Below are 17,178 nucleotides of genomic sequence, written 5' to 3'. Positions count from 1 at the left end.
ATGTATCAGGTTGTATGCTTCAATTGAGATTCCAGAAATCTTGTACTTAGTCCACCCAAGATTAGAGATCGCCTGTGGGTACCCGGTATCCGTGGGCGGGTCTGGGTATGTAAATTTTGGATGGCAGGTACCCGTCCAGGTACCTGCTGCAAAAGGTCTGGAGACAAGCAGTTGCAGACAACCTTTTGCAGTGCAATCATGGCCCCCGCTAACCTAACCCTCTTGGTGTCCAGCACATGCTGGACGCCAAGAGGGCATACACTCTTGATGTCCGGCACAGAGCGGACATCAGGAGGGTGTATGTATGCCCTCTCAATTTCCGGTATGTGCTGGACACCAAGGGGGCATACACTCTTGATGTCCAGCACAGAGCGGACATTGGGAGGGTGTATGTATGCCCTCTTGATGTCCAGTATGTGCTGGAAACCAAGAGGACATACACTCTTGATGTCCGGCCCAGACCGGACATCAAGAATTCACACGCAGACATACCCTCTTGATATCCGGCCCAGAACAAGGGTATATACACCCTTGATGACAGTCTATGCCCGCTTTGAGGCCCTTGATGACGGTCTATGCCGGCTTTTAGGGTGGTGTAAACTCTTGATGACCGGCACAGACCGGACATTGGGAGGGTATACACACACCCTCTCAATGTTGGGTCTGTGCCGGTCATCAAGACTGTGTGCCCTCTCGGTGTCCAGCACAGACCGGACATTGAGAGGGTATACATACACCCTCTTGATACCTGGCCCAGGTCAGGCATCAAGAGGGTATATACACCCTTTATGACCGGTCTGTGTTGCTCATCAAGAGGTTACACCACCCTCAAAGCTGGCATAGACCGGCTAGAGGGTTGAATTGTAGGTGGTACCCGTGATACCCGCCCTACGGGTGCTGGGTCTGAGTCCGGGTATCTAAATATGCCCAAAATGACCGCAGGTACCCGCACACGCCAAGGGAACCCAGGTCCACTCGGCGATCTCTACCCAAGATTACTGTTGTAGTTTTCTCCCTCAGTGAATTCAAACCATAGTTCTCTCACTCACAAAGTGTCACTGGCTTGTCAGCTGTGAACTTTGGTTTTCATCTTGTGTCCCCCGCAACACGGCAGAATCCTCCCTCCCCCACCGTGGTTTTATAGAGAAAAGGAAGAGAACTAAAATATATCCTACGCCCGCCTCCCACGCACACCATCTGCTAACCCGTTCACATGCGCACACTCGTCATCCGCCAAGCGCTATACACACACGGAAGTCATCCGTCAAGCTACACTCTCACGCTAACTCCTGTTGTCTCTGCCGCTTGCCTTTGACCTCCGTCAAACTCCTCTCCCTAGCTTCCACACCCCTGTCTAGCCTATGATGTCAGGATCCCACACACCACCCTGGCTTCCCCCAATCACCACCTCCACTGGCCAGTCCGCGCTGGCCTGCTCAGTTTGAGTCCAGTTCCGCTGTTGATCTCTGCGCGCCCCTGCCTTCAGTTTTGCGCTCCGCTCTGCCTGTGCTCCGTGGACAATTTGGCACATGTTCCAGAATTGATCACCACAGTGTTGAATACCACCGTGCTATTCCCTGCCACTACACCAGTACTTCCATTGTCCCACCTACTTAGGCCCTGTTTCCGCCCTGGTACCCTTGACCAGGATACAACACCCCTTGCGCCTTGCGCATAGCATTTATTTATCTTCATACCATTGTTGTCTAGACCAGTTGGTCCTATCTTGTATGTGGCTTAGCACAATTTACACCTTCTGTTGTTTCAGGCTTTCCTCACAGGTATATAAACCTGTAATCTCTCTCTGTTTTCCTGTTCTTCAGTCATCCAGTTTCATTTCATTGTTCAGCTTCTGTTTGCATTGCATTTCCATTTCACTTAGTGTTCTGCAGCCTTATTGCACAGTCCTAGCCCCAGCTTCAGATTCAGCAACACTGGACACACCAGACAACACCCCCCTACCCTCAAATCTTATGTAGGGGTAGAGACTCTTAATCCCCGCGGCGCTGCGTGTTTCACAAACCATTCAAGGAAGCTTACCTAAGCAACAACCACCACTAACCTACTAAGAGCATTCACATTTGTTGGGACAAGTTGATGATTTTGGGCAACTTAACCCAACTGGCAATCACATCAGTCCGGGCTAATCCCAGGTCAACAAACCTCAGATTTGATTTCAGGACAAGGTCAGCTAAACTTAGCTAGCCTCAGGCTAGGGCAGTCTCCCGCTCATTTCAGGTCACTTTAGCCTGAAACTGACCAATGAAATGCATTCACCCACTTGAAGGCAACCTCAGTCAGCTAACCTGCCCACAAACTCGGGCTTATTTGACCCAAAAATCTAAACAAAGTCTGTCTACTCAATATATAAAAAATAACCTAGTGGCAATGGTGGGCCAATACATTATGTGGGCCAATTTGTGTAACACATTGGCCGTTATTTTTGTGGAAAAACTGTTATTTTTAACAAAAAAACATTGAATTTTCAATACTTTACAATAGATTATGATACATTTTTGGCTGTATTAACAAAGAGGGCCTGTTTTGGCTGTTATCATGGGTGTTTTAGGTTCTTTTTTAAGCCCTCAAGGTTATATTCAACTTTTGTTGGCAAAATCAATAACCATATTTCCTGCATCATAACTTATTTTTCCATACTTTACATTAACAGGTGACTGTAATGGCCCACCGTTGCTAGTAGCCTCTGATGCCAACTACACAAATGACTGCACAAAGAACACTACTCCACTCTGATAACTAAACAATTATAAAGGTTTCTACAAATGATAGCAATACAATGTTGGAATCCCCCACAGTCCCCCCATACATTTTGTGAAGGTTGAAGGATTTAGGAACAACTTTCTTGGTTTGTCCAATTTGGTAGGGCCAAACCAAAGAAATGTCCACACTCAGATTCCCGTGATTGCTTTCAACTTCAAGTCTCTCATTTTGCAGGATTTGCTTTGCTACATGCCAAGGCTTCACCTGCCCTGCTGCACTGCAGGCAGAGTTCGTGTTAACTTTGGACTGTATCCGACTATGTGATCAACGTGTGAAGTGCCAACAAACATGAATGATGTGCGGTTCTGGAAAATGAGAAAAAAATAAGAATGACCACCGACTTGATCCAAATCTTTTAAAGACTCGCCGATAACCGTAACAACCCTTTTGACTTCCTCTGGTCCGATTACCAATGGTGGTACCAATCTGATGATATTCGAATGTGATGGCTTAGCCAGAACACCACGTGATTTCATCAATAAACAAAGTTCCCAAGCTCCCCTTTTCTTGGTGGATAAACTCGTGTCAAGGACAATGGCATTCAATAAACCTTTTCCTCGGACGGCTTGAATATAACCTGTTGAACTATCTGCTGATGGTCGAATCGACTTCAATTCCTGTGTATGGGCAATCAAGCAATAGATAAATAGAAGGAAGGAAGTTGTACTCGGCTGATTAGAAGGCGAAGTTATCAGATAGAGATTTCGGATGAACATGACGCACCAGAAGACCACTTCTCATCATCTGCCCCATTTCCTCGGCCCGCTCTGCCAAGTGCTCGTCAAGCAACACATCCAATGCCGCGACTGCTATTGCGCAGCCTAAGGGGTTCCCACCGAATGTAGACCCATGTTCTCCCGGCTTAATGACGTCCATGATATTTTCATCCGCTAAAACCGCTGAGACTGGATAAAATCCGCCGGATAGAGACTTGCCTAGAGTGGTAATATCAGCTCGAACATTCCAATGATGCTGACACAGACTAAAGGCAGCCACGGGTAATAATGGATATTCAGCTTGATTTCAAGGCATCCACTTTATTTCTAGTCTCGCACAGTTTGTCTTAGGCATTCTTAAAAAACGGGAAGAAGAAACTCACAGCTTTCCTGTTCGACCAAGTCCAGTCTGTACCTCATCCAAAATCAATAACACGTTGTGCAATGTACATAAAGCCTTAATTTTTGGGAGATAGTCATCGTCTGGAACAACAACCCTGGGATATAAAACCGGGAAAGGCAAATTCGTAAGTTTGTTCGAACAGAATTTCAAGGTCGGTGTTATTTGCCATTGCTTACCCTGCTTCACCTTGAATAGGCTCGAGTACAACCGCGGCAGCGCTTTTTCCATGCGCTTGGAGGGCTCGCTCAATATCGTTGACATTGCTGTTTCGATGAATATATTAGCAATGAAGCAACACCTTCATGTGATGCATATGGAAGCTCTCTGACTTGAATTTTAATAATCTTCCCTCAGCATTCTTTGGAGGACTACTTGGGCAACTGGAACATATACCTTTGAGGAATGGCCCAAAGGCACTACGGGAATCTGGATCAGTGCTAGATTCATCAGTATAGTTTGAGAAATATTAATTTAATGTCGTCAGTCAATTCTTTTGGGCTGATTTGGATTGGGTGAAAACATTATTTTTTGCTAAGAATTACCACTAACCTCATTCCCATTGTACCTAAGGTCCTACCATGAAAATTCCCCTCAACGCTCAAGATTATGGCCTGGCCGGCCGGTACCCCCTCTATTTAAATGAATGGAATAACATATCCGTTACAATAATCCCATGAGTTAGCTGTGAAAACTCATATTACAATTAGCGAATCCTCACTTTTGGTGTAAGCCCATTTACGAGCTATTTTGAGTGCAGTCTCAACAGCTTCGACCCCTGCGTTCATAGGTAAAGCTCTTTGATACCCAAACGTCGAGCAGAGTTTTGCTAGGTATGGTCCTAGCGCCGAATTGTGAAAGGCTCTTGAGGAGAGCGTTAGTCGACCCGCTTGCTCGATTAACGCTTTCAGTATCTTTGGATCACAGTGGCCTTGGTTGACAGCCGAAGAAGCCGAGAGACAATCTATGTACTGTTTTCCTTCCGGATCCCATACTGTACATCCTTCGGCTCGATCAAAGACAACAGGAAGGGGATGATAACTGTTGAAATTTGAAAATATTTGCGAGCCAACCAGCTCCGATTAACTTTAAAATGATGGAAAGACATTGGGAATGGGGCTCAACTTGTGGGTTCCATACTGATTGTCCAAAGCAATTAGAGCTTGGCTCGTGAAGCTGCTACCATGTGAGAAGTCATCTTGGTCAGTGGCCAGGTGGCCGCCGGGCGACATTGTGGTAGTTTCTTCGGCTATGGTCTCGTTCACTTGTTCCTTGAAGTGTGAATGATGAGTGGTCCGCAGTTTGTTCTGGTGCACCGGTTTGGTGACAGCGTCAAGGTCCCTTGAATCTTCGACTCCTACGACTCACTGCTTTCGCGAAGGACCCCAAGAGTCAAAGAATGCATCCATCCGAATGTGCCAGCGTTTTCTGATGAGTTGGGTAGTGAGAAAAGCGTAATAAAGCTACACAAACAGCCTCCCGGTCATCCACGCCTGTCATTCAAATGAGTCCCTCGATCGGACGAACGGGCATTGTCAAAATCTGCGGGCTCCCCCAGAATCAATTCTCAGCCTCCAAAGTTAGATTTTCCTACATACGAAAATCTAAACTTTTAGGGTAAGGCCCTGTTTGGCACTGATATAAATATAGGTGATATAATCACCGGTTAATTCAATAAAAAATACAAAATTCAACATAAAGCCTCCAAATTCTTTTTGTAGGCAACCTACAGTGCTGGTCTCTTCAACTGTGAACCCAGAATCAACTTATCCAGCCATCTTCAGCACCATAATACCATTATATCACTTCATATTGGTCAAAAGTGATATAATGGTATTATCGTGCTGAATATGGCTGAATCAGTTGAATCTGATTTCAAAGTTGAAGAGACCAGCACTGTAGGTTGCCCACAAAAAAAATTTGGAGGCTTTATGTTGCTTTTTCTATTTTTTATTGAATTAATCAGCAATTATATCACCTATAATTATATCGGTGCCAAACAGGGCCTAAGTGCTCCGGACTCAACAGCAAATCATTGATTCTCAACTCGCATGGCATCCAGCCTTACTGGACAAGTGCAGCCTTCAGTTCTACTCAATACTGAGGGTCCAACCAAGGTGATACGAATGGTACATGAGATTGGCTGACTAAACCAATAGACATTAAAACGATAAACTGGGTAAACAGTAGTCCTCAGGTGTTACACAGCCAAGGCAGAGATAGCGAGAGCGAGAGAACAAAGCGGGAGCAGGCCGAAATTTGAACAAGAATCAGGGTTAATAGACACAGCAGACTTTTAAGCCTATCCTTTCTTCCAAGCCCAGTGGATTAGATGAGCGGGATGAAGGGCTCCGACATATGTGCACAAACAAGCGTGTGGGTGTTTCTTTGAGCCGTTAGGATGACGAAAATTTTATTGATCCTATGTACTATCATGTTTAAGTAATGTCGAGTATTCTTGACACATCGGCCGGAATTCTAGGTTCTCATCTGCACAACACATATGAGGTCATTTTATCAGTGTGGTGTATCTTCTTCTGTGAATGAAACAAGCAAAAGATTGAGCAGATAAGAAAAGAAAATGCTTACCAAGGATTTCGATGACTCGGTATAGCAGTTTGATTCGTTCCGTTCTTGAGAGGTTTAAAGTGGGGGTCGGTAAGAGGTGATTGCTATTCCTATTACTTCTACATAGGAAACAAGAGGTAGAAAAGTAACTTATACTCAGAACAACAAGTCCAAAACGCAAATAAGAAAAGACGGGTGACGAACATCCAACCAGAACCTGTCCACAACTCGTGACAGAGTTCATCCACGACCTGGAACCGATTATGGTCTCTCAAGAACTTCACATGATCGACGAAACAGCCCAAAATGTCCGGTTTATTGGCCGCCAGGACCAAGGCTGAGTCAACTAAGAATGGAGACCCGACCGGGAACTCGAGTTCTCGGTGATCTAGCCGATCCTTATCCGCCATCTCGTCCATCGTGTGGCCCGAGAGGACCGTCCAACTCTTCAGGTCTCCATCGAATGTGAACAGACTCTCTGTTCTTACCTTCACGATCGGCGCCCCGTGATGCGTCAGAGCTGTGAATGAGATCGATTCTCGCGAATCACACAGATATTTTAATTTACTGGGCCCGGCACTGGTTTCGAAGTTGACAAGATCCCTGTATTGAGGACAGTCTAGGTGAGTCCACTGAATGATTTTTCCGTCCTAATCAGGAACGAAATACAATTGGTAACTGACCAAACCATCACTGTGCCTTTTAGTGAGATAGACATCAGCAGGTTATCTCTGAATTGTAGCTTGAAGCAGGGAGAATCCATTCGAATCACAGGCATGACTCTAAGCCATCGATTTTCAATTTGAAACAAATGAACCTACGGTTAGATGATTTTCACATTCTTCTTCCTATTCATTCATGGAGAGAAGATCTAGAAGACAGACTGGAAGAGAACAGAGAGATACCTTACCTGCGACCGACAAAACTATAAACTGATAGCGATTTATCACTGAAGCCAATAGCAACGTGTGATTTGCTTAGAGAAGCTGCAGTGATTGATTTGCCCGAAAATATTTCCTTCCAGAGCTGTTTCTTCTGGTCGCTGTTATTTGACGATAGGATCGCTTCTGAGTATTCGACTGATTGCAATCACGCGCAGCAGCCCAAAGACAAGGGAGGTGATGAGATTTCGAAACTGGTACACTCTTGGATTAAATGAACCATCGAGCTTACCGTCCATGTCTCCTTGTGTGTTTCCACAATCGATTTGAAATTCCACAGTATTGTAACGGATCCTCTTGACTATCTTGACAGGTAAGGCTATCGGTTCTCCCCAGTTGCCAACATCATTCCAATGCACGATATCAGGTGGTTCGCGTGACACTGAGATGGACGGGAACATTTCATCGTTCAGATACTTTGGAACTGCGTGACGCGTGGGAATCAAAGTTGCGCTGCTTGAGGTTGAAGGCTGAGCCAGTTGAGCATGAGAATTTTGATACGAGTCCTGTTGGTGCTGTGAGGTTGAGGCATGGCCATTGGGCATGGCGTTGAGAAACATGACAGATTCATTAGTACCCAAGAATGCCGGCTTGATTCGCCGCTTTCCGTTGGGCATGATGGTCATTTCTTGCTGGGTGATGAGGGAATCAAATGGCCTGGGATTTGGGATCAAGGCAGAAGGAGCGGGTGATGGACGATTATGCCTGTATGGCCCAATGGGCGGCATGGGCGATGCATATCTTGGGGCAAACGGTGTAGATGAAGAGCGAGATTTCTGGGTACTTCGATCAGGTTTCGTGAATGGATACGTCTCCAGGAATTTTGCCTTTGCTCCTGGAGGGGCAGCCGTGGAAAGCGTGGTTAATTCGTTGATTACAAATGCTGCTACTCGTCCCTCAGATGAGCAAGCATACAAGGTGATCCCATCAGCTGCCCAACTGAGATCGAGGATGTCACGATCAAAGACGTCGTGTAGAACTACGATCGGACAGCTACTACAGTTATGCCAAATCGAGACGGAATTGCGGGCTCCGAGGGCAAAGACGGTAGATATGTTGGGTCCTTCGACGGATTTAGACGGATCTCGCAAGAATAATAGGGGGTTGTAGGCAGCCACTTCGACTACGTTCTCGTGTCCGACCAAAGAGATATTGCTAGTCCATGCGCGTCTGTCGATCACTGCACTGACAAATACAGGCCCATTCATCGCGTTCGGGGTGACGAGATGATTACCATCTGGTGACCAGCTGAGCCGTCTGAAGAACGAATGGGGAGAATTGACGAATGGCTCCTTGATATCAGCTTCCAGCTTCCAATCCGTTGTCCTCCAAATCTTGACCGTTCGATCATCGGATTGGGTAGCAAGATATTGACCAACGGGGTCCCAGACAACGCCATTGACGTGTCCCTGATGAAGTTCGAGCCTTTTCAGTAGAAGAAATGACGAGTCGAGACAATCCCAGATGAGTACCAGGTTATCTAGTCCGACCGATGCAAGATATTGGTCATCTTCAGACCAGGCTAGACCCTGAACGTCAGATGTATGACCGGCTAAACGCTTGAAACACTTCCAATCTTCAACATTTGCGTTCTTTGATCCGAATGACTTGGACTGTCCGGGGCATCTAAAGAAAGCAGCAGAGGAAAGAAGAAAAAGGAAGTTAGTTTCAGGCAAACATTAAGCTTAAGGACAGGATGACAGTTTAAGTCATTATGGGCTTAAGGATTGTGAGGGCTGTTGTGGGAGATTAGTGGCTCCATTGAAAACTCGATAAAGTGAATGGAAGGAATGAGCTACCGAAGCCACACCATGATAATCGAATCATCACTACCAGTGGCGAGAAACGCACCACTAAAAGCCCATCTGACACACAGTACGGCACCTGGAGAGAAAAGCAAGGTAGACGTCTGATGAATACTATATAGTTCTGTTCAGCCAATGAGAGATTCAGAATGAAGGAACTGACCATCGTGACCCTCCATCGAGCACAGTAGGCGAGGTGCTTTCTCTTCATCGGCCTCCTCTAAGGCCGGGTCGAGTATGGGGGCGGTTGACCATATTTTGACGACGTTCTGAATACTGCCGGTTGCCAATCTGGTCCCATCTGGATGAACATGGGCCGAATAGATCGTCTGTGGATTCCCCTTATCGTCTGGATGGATGACCCAGTTGGGTTTGATGAGCCGCATATCTTCGCTGTTCCGCTCCAGAGATCTTGGGGGAGCATTCCTTGGAAGTTCTTTGCCCGCAAGCACAAAAACTGTTGCACAGGTGACAGTCAGCTGACACCCTCTCTGACAGGCGACATTTGATTCACATGAGACGAAAAAAAAAAAAATCAATCAATCTCAACAACAAATGTCTGCAAGCTTAACAACGAGGGGACACCGCGTCCCCGCGGGACGCTCTGAATTGAATACTGTACTGTTTTTCAACACATTCACATGATACAGCTCAGAATGACCTTCAAAACCAAAAGTTTGAAGGAGCATGGAAAGAGAAGGGTTGGGTTCTCAGGGATGAGTGTAGCGTCAAAAGATGGGGAAGAACCAGAGGATTCTCGTGGTCCAAAGGGCGTGTGTGGGGCTGTTTGGGAACAAGGTCAAAATTGGAATGGCACAAATCCCCCACCAAAAGGCCTCAAACCCTCAGGCCAAAATGTGGACATTAGTCCCAAGTCCCTCCTTTGACGGAGGTCGCTCTTTGCGCCAGCCCAGGCTGTACCAGGGCCCTCCAATGTGGGGGACTTGTGTTAATTAGTTAGCGACTGTGCCAAACCGCAAGGCAGCATGGTTGGCTTGTCTGATAGGTCCGGCCAACCCATCTGCCCAGTGGGTCAGCATGGTTGGCTTGCCCTTGAGGTTGTCAACAGGTTGGCTGCCCCCGGAAATGAGCCAACCTTCCCAACAAGTCACCGGACTAGTTGACCTGTCCGTCGGCCCAAGGTCAGAATCTCACTTGAAAAAGTGAGTTTCCTGAGACCATCAGTACGATCTGCCGAGCGTGCTTGCGGATCATACATAGAAGAGAAAGAAATGTTGGACTTTACAATGTTTGCTCTTCATGATAAGTAGAGAATGCTGTATATGATGTTGACTAGGGTGGATACTGATATGAAGATCGTTGTTATCACAGTGGTCATAAGCAATCACACTGGTGAGCAAGCAATCTCCGGATGCATGGTGCGGTTGCCGGATCAACCCTCCCATTGGATAATTTGTGCTGCTCGGATCTCATCATGACCCTGGGCCCCGTGGAAAACGTCTGGGTAATCCCAGCTTGAAGCCCAATGTCTGGGTAGGATTTGCGGCCTAGCCGCCGTCAGGGGCAGCCTGACCTTCCCGACATATACTCCTCTCAATGTCCGCCGTGCAAAGTTTTACTGCAGGGGCGGAGAGGGGGTGGCCAATGTTGGGCCGGACGTCCACCCGCCATCCAACTGCACCCATGGTGTACCTCTCCCCAGCGCGGCCTGAGCACTTGAAAATGGTCAAATTTTCACCATGTTTAAGCTCAAGAGGTATTTAAACAAAAACCAAGCCCTTCAGAACAATTTTGAATGGACAAAGTTGTAGCCTTGCTTTTTGGGCATCATTGACATTTTTTTTTTTTGGAAAAAACAGCCCAAAATGGAATGTTTGGATCATTGGTCCATGGAACCTCCAGTGGTTTTTTGATTTGATGCAGCCAAGTCTTAGGCTTAAATACATAGTGCCTGATCATCATAATTGTTAGCTGTTGGAATGGTGTGATACTTGGTTATTGATATAAGTACCAGATATATGTGTTAGGATATCTGAGATTGAAGATGTCAGATTGTTTACGGTGTATTTTATTTACAGAATGTTTTTTCAGAAGGAATGAAGCTACTTAGAGCATCTGCATTGGTGCAGGTGTAACTCAAGGAGTAACAGATCTGCTTACTGCCAGATTAGTGCTAATCCGGGCTGGCAATTGCATTGGTGCAGGATATAAAGATGGGTAAGTATGTTGTATGCACCTACAGCGTATGTAAGCTGTGTTTGGTGCATAATTTTGGGGGAGAGGAGTGTCTGCATGCAGCACTTAATCCCAGGATTAGCAAGGAGTAAATTTACTCCTGCTTACTTCAAATTCTACTCCTGGGAGCAGTTTAGTCCAAGTAAGTTGGACCCAATGTGGTTGCCAAGGAGGATTAGTTGCGCTAATCCTCCCTTAATCCACAACAAATGCGGATGCTCTTAGGAATTTCAAGCTGGATTCAGTGTGCTTGATATCTTGTGCTTCAATGGTGCCAACAACAGGATGTTTTTGGAAGGATTAGTGGAGAAAGTAGGGGGTGAGATCACCTCCCAGCCATTTGGCTGGTAGCTCTCCCACTTGTAAGCCAACTTTAGATGCAATTCCCTCCCTTTGGGAGGCAGGCCCTTTGGTGCCCCACATACATTGTGGAATAAATGTGGTATGATTCCAGTTCATATTGGGTTAAATTTCACCATACATAAACTTGGTGACAAAAAAGCATCTATCAGAGATCTTATAAACAATGAAACTCACACACAAGTGCCAAACAAACTCCCCTGGTGTATAAAAAGACAACTCAAATTTCAATCAGGTGACTATTCAAAGAGATTAAATCCATCTTTGTTTTGATGCACATTTTTGGTGATATGCAGCTTTTTTCACCAGGGGAGAAAGTGGGGCACTCTCTGGAGAGTGCCAGATTGTATGATTCTTGATTAACCCAGACTGATGTCAACTGTTGGAGCATGTGTAATTCAAGCTTAAATCCACATTGATGTGATGTTCAACTAAAGCCGATCTCATCTACAACTAAATATGGTGAAAAAACAAATTTTCACCTTGGACAATTCACAACTCCAGTGCAAATCAACTTGAATTGTATTTGAAGGCTTAGTAGGCTCTGGGCTTGTGTCATGGGCTACTGTCACAAATTGCAGATGGGAAAACCTTCATTCTTCTGCCGGATCCCACAAGGTAAGATCTCAAAGTATAGCCAGATAAGTGCTGCAGTAGACTGCAATTTGGACTGGTGCAAATATCAGAATTTCAGGGAGGTTGAATTGAACCTCATAGAGCCCAATATATATTTAATGATGTCTCTTTAATGGCATCTCAAGACCTCCCAGGTTTTTGAGGCTTTCTAAATGGGGAATTCTGCCTGGATTGAGCCAGGTTGATTGGTGAAGTATGATGGTGGAAGCTTGTGGCTGTGGGCCCTGGGGCAAGGACAAGTAACATTTTCTCTTGAGTCCTTGCTCTCTCACCAGCCCCTTTGTGCCATGCTCACACAGGTGCTACATCTGCTACCAAATTTTTATTAGTCCAGGTTAGCCCGGGGCTTGGTGGGCACTGTTCTCAGTATGCTTGTCACTGGGGACAAGTGCTGGGGTAACACAGCCTGGTGAATTTGCTTTCAAGGGCTGTTAAGGGGCATCACTTCCCTGTCACTTGTGTGACATTTCCACCGTGATGTTTGGCCAAACTTTAGGGTGGTCACAAACATGGTGGATCCGCTGCAAACTGGTGTACACCCTGATCCTTGGCTGAACATCAGAGTAGACATGGAATTGTATCAATCACAGCCGGTCATCAAGGGGAATGAAAAATCTTGATGACCAGCTTTAAAAGTAATCAAATGGCCGGTACAGGTGCTAGTCATCAGGAGACTAGCACCCCTCAATGACTGTTTGGTGACAGAAAATGAGGGGAGTGAGAACTCATCCGGATGAGCGGTACAGTTGGTCATTGAGAGGAGGTGTTACTCCCCTCAATGAACGGTGTAGAAGGGTCATTGAGAGGAGCTGTCACTCCCATCAATGTCTGGCACCAAACGGTCATCAAGAAGATGTGTAACTCCCCAATGAACATCACAGGAGGTCATAGAAGGGAGTTCCAACTCCTTGCAATGACCGGTCATTGGGAAGTTGTAACTCCCCTTGATGAACTCCTGTACTGGTAATCAAGCGGATTAACAACTCCTGTTGATGACCAACTGTACCAGTCATCGGGATGAGTTGTAGCTTCCCTTAATTACCGGCACAGGAGGTCATCAAGAGGATTCACAACTACTCCTGATGAATGGTCTGTACCAGTCCTTTGGAGGAGTTTATACTCCCTTTGATGACCAGCACAGGCTGGTAGTCAAGAAGGGTTACACCTTGCCTTGATTACCGGTCTGTACCAGTCATTGAGAGGAACTGGAAGGGTAGACAATGACTGACTGAGATAGGTCATCAAGAGGATGTGTAACCACCTTGATGACCGGTACAGGTGGCCATTGAAGGTTCACACTTCAGTCTAGTATTTTCATCTCAAACGTTTATAAATTGAACCCTAGGAAATTATAACCTTTACATTTGCCCCCACATCTTTGCCATAAACCTCTCCTCAGTGCCTTGCACGTGATTGACACAGTAGTTGCGCCTAGAAAGATAAAAGAGCCACATCTATTTATTTTCTTCGTGCTATTTCTCCCAGAGTTACCAGAGAGCAGCCCTTCAAGCACTCTAACTCTCCAAGCTCATTCTCCCCGCCGTGAGAAGTTCCACAGTCTTCCAGAGGAGTTGTTACTCTCCTCAAAAAACCAGTACAGGAGAATTGTTGGCAGGAGCTGTACTTCCCAAATATAGGCTGGTTCCTATGCATCAAACTACACATAGACTTTGCCGCAAAATTGTTGGAAAAAGCCAACCGCACCAGAAAAAAGAAGATAAGAGGCTATCATGACTTTACTCCTTCGTAGGCCCCGTTTGGCTGTCACGTTATACGTCATAAATGGTCGAATTTATGACGCGCGACCCCCAGGGGTTTCAAAGTTTTGGTGGCAACGGGGGGCGAACTTTGGGTCGCGGCGTCATAAATTCAACAATTTATGACGTATAACGCGGCAGCCAAAGGGGCCATAAAACTTTATATATCCACTTCATCCCAAAATGGCTTGGATCAACAAAGGGTAGTCACGCTACGCGGAACGCGTAGATAACGGTAACGTAACAGAATTTTTGTCGTTATCTACGCGTTACGTGTAACTGTGGTGCAATTGTTATCGCACCACATTAAGCTTTTTTTTTATGCTTGTTGCGTTATCCGGGTGCGCAGAGCCCCTGAGAACAAGCAAAAAATGAGGCTAAAAAATCCTTAAATGGTCTGTTATTGCATTATCCAGGGGATAACGCGATAACAGGCTCCAAAAATGAGGCCCGTTACACCAGGGGACATATGTTCCCACTTCCCAGGGAGTGCCAGAGCTGAATTTGATATGAGTTTTGGTCGGATGTGAGCCTGATGTGCATCAGTAACTCATCCCTAAATGAATTGAAGTGGATGCAGAAGTGAGTCAAAAGTCAGTCAGAATTGATTTGGGAGTCAACACAATGTTGTGTAGAATTCTTTTGTTTTCTAGGTACAACTAGAGGAAAAAATATGACAAAATGATATTTCACCCAAGTCCAACTCATCAATTTTTCCTGTTTGATGATGTTGAAGGATAGCAAAGCAAAATTGCCATTCTTGAATGTAATTCCTGTAAAAAAATGAGTTTCTTGTAATTCACATTATATGCCCTCATGTACAAAATTAAAGTAAAAGTCAACTTGGTATTATTGGGTTTAGAATTTTGGAATGTGGCAATGTTGCAGTAAAATTAGTGAAACCCATTTTCTTGGAAATGCTGTAATTGATTTGAATTTGGCTAAAAAAATGGTGAAAAACTATTGTATTGGGGTGAAAGTCTGAGGTAAGTCAAGGTTGGATGGCACTGCCACCCCAGTTTGGCTACATATCCTGGCCTCTTCACAAAAATGATTGTGTGATGTTTTGTTTTTTTTGCTTTTCAATATCCACATGTGCACATGCAAGTGAACTTTTTTGCACTTTGCTAATAGTCACCCTAATGTACGCGCGTACATTGAGGTGGAAATATCACAGGATGGGCCTTTCACAGCCACATGAAAAGTGAAAACTTTGTTTTGAGACACCAATTGTCCCCCTGATGTACGCGAGTACATGAGGGGGAAAATATGACATACTGCGCCTTTCACATCCTCATGAAAAGGACACACTGGTCATGGAGCCAAGAAAGGTCTATATTTTGGATGAGTTCTGGATGAATTCCAGATGAGTTCTGGATGAATTCCAGATGAGTTCTGGATTATTCTTTGGTAAGTTATGGTTTATTTCAGGATGATTTCCAACTAATTTCAAGCTGACTTCCAGTCTTGTTCATACCTATTCAATATCTCTTTACCAAAGGCCTCCAGCACAGTTATGGAAAAAAGTTACGGTAAGGCACTCCCTGGGGAGTGGGAACATATCTCCCCTGGTATTAAGTTACACGCGGGGCCTGAAATGACCCCATTACTAGTAAAGTAAGTAACGGGGGGCCCGGATAACGTGGGTAGTTACGTTACCAAAATTGCGCGGATAACACAACGTTGGATGGGTGATCACCAGTTGGCCTAAACACACAACATACTCATCTGAACATGATTATCACAGATGCTCTCAGTTGAAAGAACAAATTCAATGTACATGGAGAGTGACTTGAACATCAGTCATTGTCATGTTCTGCCAAATCACAATATGAAAGATAATGAATTATGAAATCTAGACTTATGAGTAAGATAGGCTACATTTAAACAACAATTCATGAGGAGTGAATTTTGAGTTCAAACTATTCAACACATCAATTCATCATACTCACATGCCATAGTTTCCAATGAGTTATAAAAAGACAAACAAAATGTTGAGTTGGAGAGCTGTTCACCAGGGGGGAATGTGTGGCACTCTCTAGAGAGTGCGTGACAGTAATTTTAGCAGTCAAATGGTCTCATGTGAGTTCAGGGCCTGTACCATGGGCCTCAATTTTGAAAAATTTCAACTTTTTTTGTCCTGTACACAAAAATTGAAAACTAGCAGAGGGTTCAAATGTTGAAATTCTTCACATTTGGGCTCAAGCCTACATTTTGGCCAGGATCAGTTTTTGTCCCAAGAAATTTTGAGGTAAATAAATTTGGAAAATTTCAATTTCCATGCCCTATGGTACAGGCCCTCAATGTCAACTGTAACCCTTTGCTCAACTTTCTTCTCAATCCAAGCATAACTTTAGGTGAAGTTGTTTCCAACTGATCTTCCTCAACGCCAACACATGAAAATATCTCTTGTGAAATTGTTTGTCTGGTCAATCTTGATCACATTCTAGATGTTAACTTTAATGCACAAGATGTGGTGCCAAGCATTTGACTATACTTATGCTAAAAATATCCTTGACTAAGTGACAAGGAATATTTTGGAGAGCTGATTTCTTTCATTCAAAACACATGTAAAATGAGATTGTGCAAAAAAATTGTAAAATGTAGCAACTCCAAAGTCTCAACCAAGTGGTAGATGAATCCTTCCGGCATGTTTCTGTCATGCCTATTCCTGTAAAAAATTGGGAGGTAAGTGATGTTAAAACCAAATGTATATTCTTTGATTATCAAACAGTGCCAAAGCTGGGAAAAGCTGTGTAACTTATAACTTTCCACATTGCAATGCCATGAAATGTGAAGAATACCAGGGGCTGTTTTCCCTACCACTTTTAACAAAGGATGGAATACTCATGAAAGGTAAAGTTTGAAGTGTCATCAGCTGTTATTTTTGTACCACACCTGGCATATGAGAATACACATTGCAAAATTTTCATAGTTTTACCGCCACCTGACTACAAAATGTAGCTATTTGTGAAATTAATGAAGTTTATAAAGAGAAAGTGGGTAGATTGGTGGATA

General features: G+C 44.8%; 2 protein-coding genes across 2 annotated transcripts; both read right to left on the bottom strand.

Annotated features, from left to right (window-relative positions):
- Positions 1–2,694: 2,694 nt before the first annotated feature.
- Positions 2,695–5,129, bottom strand: PtA15_8A763 (uncharacterized protein; the record flags this gene model as incomplete). The annotated part of the gene is made up of 9 exons (XM_053172226.1): positions 2,695–2,714; positions 3,116–3,398; positions 3,505–3,716; positions 3,881–3,906; positions 4,077–4,163; positions 4,230–4,337; positions 4,450–4,531; positions 4,619–4,938; positions 5,023–5,129. The coding sequence occupies 9 exons, from the start codon at positions 5,127–5,129 to the stop codon at positions 2,695–2,697; spliced, it is 1,245 nt and encodes a 414-aa protein (XP_053023411.1).
- Positions 5,130–6,319: 1,190 nt separating this feature from the next.
- On the bottom strand, positions 6,320–9,597 carry PtA15_8A762 (uncharacterized protein; the record flags this gene model as incomplete). Its single annotated transcript, XM_053172225.1, has 8 exons — positions 6,320–6,387; positions 6,487–6,584; positions 6,670–7,068; positions 7,149–7,247; positions 7,376–7,544; positions 7,639–9,032; positions 9,206–9,290; positions 9,375–9,597. 8 exons carry the CDS (start codon positions 9,595–9,597, stop codon positions 6,320–6,322), a joined length of 2,535 nt encoding a protein of 844 aa, XP_053023410.1.
- Between the last annotated feature and the right edge of the window lie 7,581 nt (positions 9,598–17,178).

Source organism: Puccinia triticina, chromosome 8A (assembly GCF_026914185.1).
Source record: "Puccinia triticina chromosome 8A, complete sequence".
NCBI classification, from domain to species: Eukaryota; Fungi; Basidiomycota; class Pucciniomycetes; order Pucciniales; family Pucciniaceae; genus Puccinia; species Puccinia triticina.
Note: the sequence above shows the minus strand (reverse complement) of the source record. Positions and strands in the feature narration are given on the sequence as shown.